General features: G+C 39.0%; 1 protein-coding gene across 1 annotated transcript; it reads left to right on the top strand.

Annotated features, from left to right (window-relative positions):
* Window positions 1-1,087: 1,087 nt before the first annotated feature.
* Window positions 1,088-5,854, top strand: B3GALT1 (beta-1,3-galactosyltransferase 1). Its single transcript, XM_059704213.1, has one exon. The coding sequence runs from the start codon at window positions 1,314-1,316 to the stop codon at window positions 2,292-2,294; it is 981 nt and encodes a 326-aa protein (XP_059560196.1). The 5' UTR covers window positions 1,088-1,313; the 3' UTR covers window positions 2,295-5,854.
* Window positions 5,855-6,000: the final 146 nt, after the last annotated feature.

Raw genomic sequence — 6,000 nt, 5'->3', positions numbered from 1 at the left:
GAGAGAGAGAGAGAGAGAGAGATAGAAACACCGTTATGAGAGAGAAGCATCATTGATCCGGGTGCCTCCTGCACACCTCTTGCTGGGGATCAAGCCCAAAACCCTGGGCATATGCTCTGATCAGGAATAGAACCATGACCTCCTGGTGCAAGGAATGATGCTCAACCATTGAGCCACACCAGCTAGGCAACGGACAACTTTTTTGTTTGAACACCAATTAAAGGACTATGTCACAACTTCCAAGCTCAATTGTCTCACTTAATTATATTCCTGATATGTTTGCAGGTTAAGTATAACTAAGTAAAAAAAATTAAAAGGGGCAGTATAATTTCATCAAGGGAACATCAAGGTGAATTGTTGAAAACCACAAAATGTGGTACCATTTATATCAACTCCAAAATGAATAATGCCCACTGTCTGAAAAGTCACTTGTGTGGTGGTCTTCATGCATGAGGAGTAAAAATATTCTCCATATGGGACAATCATAGAAAACTGAGAAGTAGGAACTAACATTTGTGAGAGCCAAAGTAAAGAAAAACTGAGGAAAATTTGGGAATTGCTTCTAAATCTGAACCAAAGGAGACCATTTTAGCAGAGATTTTTCAGTGGTGATCAACACATTTTCATATACAGGGCTAGAGAAAGCAAAGAGATGTTTACAACTGATGTCTTCACCGCAGTCAAGCCAACAAAAACTCAGAGTTGGAAAAATGGAAAAGAGATACAAGGCTGTGTGAGACTTTCCTGCATGAAAGAAGACTTTAGTGTCAGAAGGTGTTTAACTACAAAGAAGGCCACCTATGAAGAGAAGGAAACTTGTTTTAGTTACTAATGTTCCATTTACTGCATATTCATCTAGAGTTCATAATCTATATATTTGTTATTGGGTGTGATTATCCATAAACCCCCTCTATCAAGGGAAGAAAAGGGAGGATGGTTGTGTCAGGAAGTTTTCAGTACTGAGGAAATGAATGGTTATGTTAATTTTAGTCATCATGGGCAATTCTTATACCCATACTATGTTTATGTGAGAATATGAAATGACTTCATAAATCTGAACAACTTTACTTTATTGATTTTGCAGAGTTAAGAGGAAGATCTATGAGGCATGAAGCCTTCGATCAGGGTTGGAAGAAAGTAAAATGAATGCAGTGATAGCAGACTGCCACTAAGACCCATGGACAATGCTACACTCACACTTCTCTATCGAACTTTAAGATTAACTAGTAATATGCTACCTTTGCGAGATGAAAAGAAACTAATGCCAAGAAGGCATATTCTTCAGTATTTGGAATAGACGTGCTCTCAAGACCATGGCTTCAAAGGTGTCCTGTCTGTATGTTTTGACAGTTGTGTGCTGGGCCAGCGCTCTCTGGTACTTGAGCGTAACTCGTCCTACTTCTTCCTACTCTGGCTCCAAGCCATTCAGCCACCTAACAGTTGCCAGGAAAAACTTCACGTTTGGCAACATAAGAACTCGACCTATAAACCCACATTCTTTTGAATTTCTTATAAATGAGCCCAACAAATGTGAGAAAAACATTCCTTTCCTTGTTATCCTCATCAGCACCACCCACAAAGAATTCGATGCCCGCCAGGCCATCCGAGAGACATGGGGGGACGAGAACAGCTTCAAAGGGATCAAGATCGCCACGCTGTTCCTCCTGGGCAAGAACGCCGATCCTGTTCTGAATCAGATGGTGGAGCAAGAGAGCCAAATCTTCCACGACATCATCGTGGAGGACTTCATCGACTCCTACCATAACCTTACCCTCAAAACATTGATGGGGATGAGATGGGTGGCCACTTTTTGTTCGAAAGCCAAGTATGTCATGAAAACAGACAGTGACATTTTTGTAAACATGGACAATCTTATTTATAAGCTACTAAAACCCTCCACCAAACCAAGAAGGAGGTATTTTACTGGCTACGTCATCAATGGAGGGCCCATCCGGGACGTCCGCAGTAAGTGGTACATGCCCAGGGATTTGTACCCTGACAGTAACTACCCGCCCTTCTGTTCGGGGACTGGCTATATCTTCTCAGCCGATGTGGCTGAGCTCATTTACAAGACCTCACTCCACACAAGGCTGCTTCACCTGGAAGACGTCTATGTAGGACTGTGTCTTCGCAAGCTGGGCATTCATCCTTTTCAGAACAGTGGCTTCAATCACTGGAAAATGGCCTACAGTTTGTGTAGGTACCGCCGAGTTATCACTGTGCATCAGATCTCTCCGGAAGAGATGCACAGAATCTGGAATGACATGTCAAGCAAGAAGCATCTCAGATGTTAGGGTTTTTACCAGTGTAAATACATTTCTTTTTTAAGAAACGGGGCTTGGGTGTTGGTATTTTACAGGTGTCACCAGGAGAAGTGAACTGGTGAAGGGGTTTTGTAAAAAGCGTTTTCTTCCCGCTCCTAGTTCCTTTCTTGGATTGCCACTTTACAAGCATTAGGCTCCGATCATAGAAACAATGCATAAGTGAGAAGGGCCAGATTTTATTCTCAGGTCCTAAGGCCTTGCATTTATCTCAAAAAGCAACTTCCTACCAACTGCTAGGATTTCCATACTGTGCGTCTGAGGTACAAATCTGGTTCTGGGAAACTGAAGCTCACAGTAAATGTCTTCATTGCATCTCTGCAGAAGTAAAGAAATAACTCTTTTTCAAAAACAACTCAGAAGTAATGCACAGTTAGGAAGACACACTGGATGCGAATGATTAGTATTGTGTGTGCTGTTACATTGAATTTTTACATACATTACCACATCATGTGTATAGTATCTGTGGTTCCAACAAGAAATGAACTTACAAGTAGTACTTGCAGGGAGGCTGCAGTTAAATAAATGGAAGTTTAAACTTAAGAATCAAATACTTTGTATGTTTGGAAGATGATTTTGCTTGCTCATCGAACACACATGACCTGTGCCTCCAAGGGGATTTTGCCAGATGTCATCGTTTCTGCTACCCTCCACATCATGTAGCTAAGTGCATTTTACAGTTTCTGTCTCAGGCAGGCACATGTGTAGAAATAAGTTGGTGGGAGGCCAGAAGAACAATAAATCACACAGAGAAAATACAAATTTAGATATGCATTATAATTCACATAAGCTTAGCAATAGTATAAGATGTCCTTCCCACACATTTGCAAAGTACATGAGAAAAATCTTTTAGCAGATACCAACGTTATTGAATGATTTAGCCCTACAGCTAAGAGATATAATACTCTCTAATATTCGAAACATCCAAGTAACTCTATCATCCTTGCTGATAGGAATGTCCTGAAGGCTCTGTAATTGGGGTTCATGGGAAAGAAGAGGGGAAAGCTTCAGTTCAGGTTCTACTGATGCCATAATACAGTTGGGTCATGTAAGCACCTTATTGTGCTTCAAATATGCTCATTTATAAAATGGCTGGAAAAAAACACCTACCTCACAGGTGCTGTGAGAGCAAATCTCATTTGCTAAGTATTTTGAGATCCTTGGTTTAAAAGGTGCTACATAATGCAACGTATCATGCATTATGCTAAATGCTAAAATGATGGTCAGAAGTTGTAGTCACATCATTTTAATATAAATCTGCCAAAATAAAGATTAACTATGAACTGTTATTGCACCTGATTCTTCTAAAACTTTTCCTTGGAGATGTTAATTGTTTGTGGAAGCTTCAATTTCTCTGTCATTTATTCTGGTTTCAATGAATAAGTTATTATTTCAGTGCATTGCCCTGATCCCCCAGGATGCTGAAAGGGAAGGCAGCTGGCTTTCTTTGGGGAGGAGCCTCTGGCGAGGGGTATATTAGAGCAATTGAAGCACATGCTTTGCAAAATGTATCACAGCAACTTAGATCTCAGGAACTGTGAGGATCAGTGGAGCTAGTCCACTTCTATGGGAAGAATAGGCCCTCAGCAAACCACGCATTCCACAACGTCTATCACTCAGTAGAAAGCTTTGGTTTCATTCAAAGGGAAGCCCACAACTGAAAGAGTATATCTTTTTTTAATATGACCTTTGGAAGCCGCCCTAGAAGTTGGTAGCAAACAGGTAGACAAAATGAATAAATGGAAGTCATGGCCTATTTACTGAAAACACTGGATCTCTCATCCCCAGCCCCAGAAGAACCCAATGTGAGACAGGCCTCCCGGTCCCTTACTACATCTTCATCTTACAGTCATCAGAACCGTAAGAACTGGGGAGAGATGGATTAGCAAAGGTGGGCCACCCTCCAACCGCACCCTTTGACTGCTGTGAGTTCCAGTCACTGCAGAGGTCTCATGACTTTGTACGTGGTTCACCTTTCAGTTGTGTGGCCGAGTCAAGCCTCTGTCTCATACTACCGTCTTGCATTCACCTTATGCTGACTCAAGTCACCATTGGTGTCAAGGAATTACGTGCTATAAACATCATATATGTACATGTATCAATTGGGATGTGTGTGTGTGTGTGTGTGTGTGTGTGTGTGTGTGTGTGTGTGTTATGAACAGAGCCCTAATCTTTAAAAGGAGCAAAAATCAGAAAATCATGTCTTAAAGAACTATTTCCTAACTTTTTTATGCTAGGTAGTGCCCATGTGACAAACATGTAAATATTCATCAAAGACCATATGTATATATTTTAAAGGCATTTTTTTCTTCTCCCCACCGTTACGCATAGCTAGAATGTGCTTGCTGGGTACATTTTCTTCTGCATGGAGCTTGGTGAGGCAAGGCCATTTGTCCAGTTGCAATAGCGTAAAGCATGTTTGCCCTTTGTTTCTTGAATGTTCAAAAAACGTTTAAGTGAAAGTGATCAGAAAATGCTCTAATTTTCTACTTTTGTTAATTTTGACACTGTCCAAATTATGGTTTCGGTTATTTGTGATGCCATTTTTTAAAAAAATTATTATCATTTCTCTGATATAAAATAATATTTCAGACAGTATTGTACTTGGAGTCATTCAGACAGTTTTTACAAAAACCTTCTGACTGTCCCCATACATTTTTTTTTTCGTTTTGCATTGTATAACAAAAGGTATTAATGATTAGTGTCTATATTCTTACGTTTTCTTTCTTAAATTTATTTTGGGAAAAAAATTTTATCTTTGGTGACTAGATTGTATGGCTTTGTGTCTTCTTATATTGACTCAAATGCCAGTTTCAATATATAATATTGTATTTTTAAATACTAGAATAAAAATAAAGATCATTTTTTATTTGGATTAAATTCAGAAGAAAAAAAAACACACCTCTTTGTGTGATATGATATAGGGACAACAAACTCTTTACAGAGATGCTAAGGAAGGAGTTTTTCAATGAAATCTCTTCTATCAAAAGACAATGGAACATTTACATAAAACGCCTGGGATTCATTTTCTACCTTTCCTAATATGTGGGTTTAATGGGGGGATTGATGATGTGATTTCTTCGGTAAAGGTGAAGATAGTTTTTATAAGCAAAAACGTAACTTGTGAATGAAAGAAGTAATTTACTAGAAACACTTGTTGATGATAATTGACATTTAGGTATATTGTTATATATGAATGATTGTATTTATGTATTTATTTGTCAAAATTGTACATACTATTTCGCCAAATGTAATTGTCTGTAAAAGTGCACTCTCCAGGTTTGTAGTACTGTTTAGGGTTACATGGGTTGCCAATCAAGCTGCTAATCAGAATACTATTTTTTGTATCAATGTCATAAAACTGAAAGTGACAAATAGATGCTGACGATGTCTTTACATTCAGTTTCTTCACCTTCCTCTTGAAATGTAAACTGTGGATTGAAAGCACGATGCTAATGTGTAAGCCCATCTGTCCTGAGGAATATTATGGTTCCATAAAGCTGATTTTTTAAACCATTGGGATAAATAAACAGAAGGAGAACATATTTTCCACTTTGCTTCTTTTCTGAAAGAATATTTTTGGTGAAAGATGATCATTACCATTCTCCGATGCCTTGGCATCATTAACCTTGTTCACAACCTCAATCTAGGTCATAGTTCAAGCCATTCAGAGTTCATC

The sequence above is a fragment of the Myotis daubentonii genome, chromosome 7, assembly GCF_963259705.1.
Source record: "Myotis daubentonii chromosome 7, mMyoDau2.1, whole genome shotgun sequence".
Classification (NCBI taxonomy): Eukaryota; Metazoa; Chordata; class Mammalia; order Chiroptera; family Vespertilionidae; genus Myotis; species Myotis daubentonii.
This window is presented reverse-complemented; position numbering and strand designations above follow the sequence as displayed.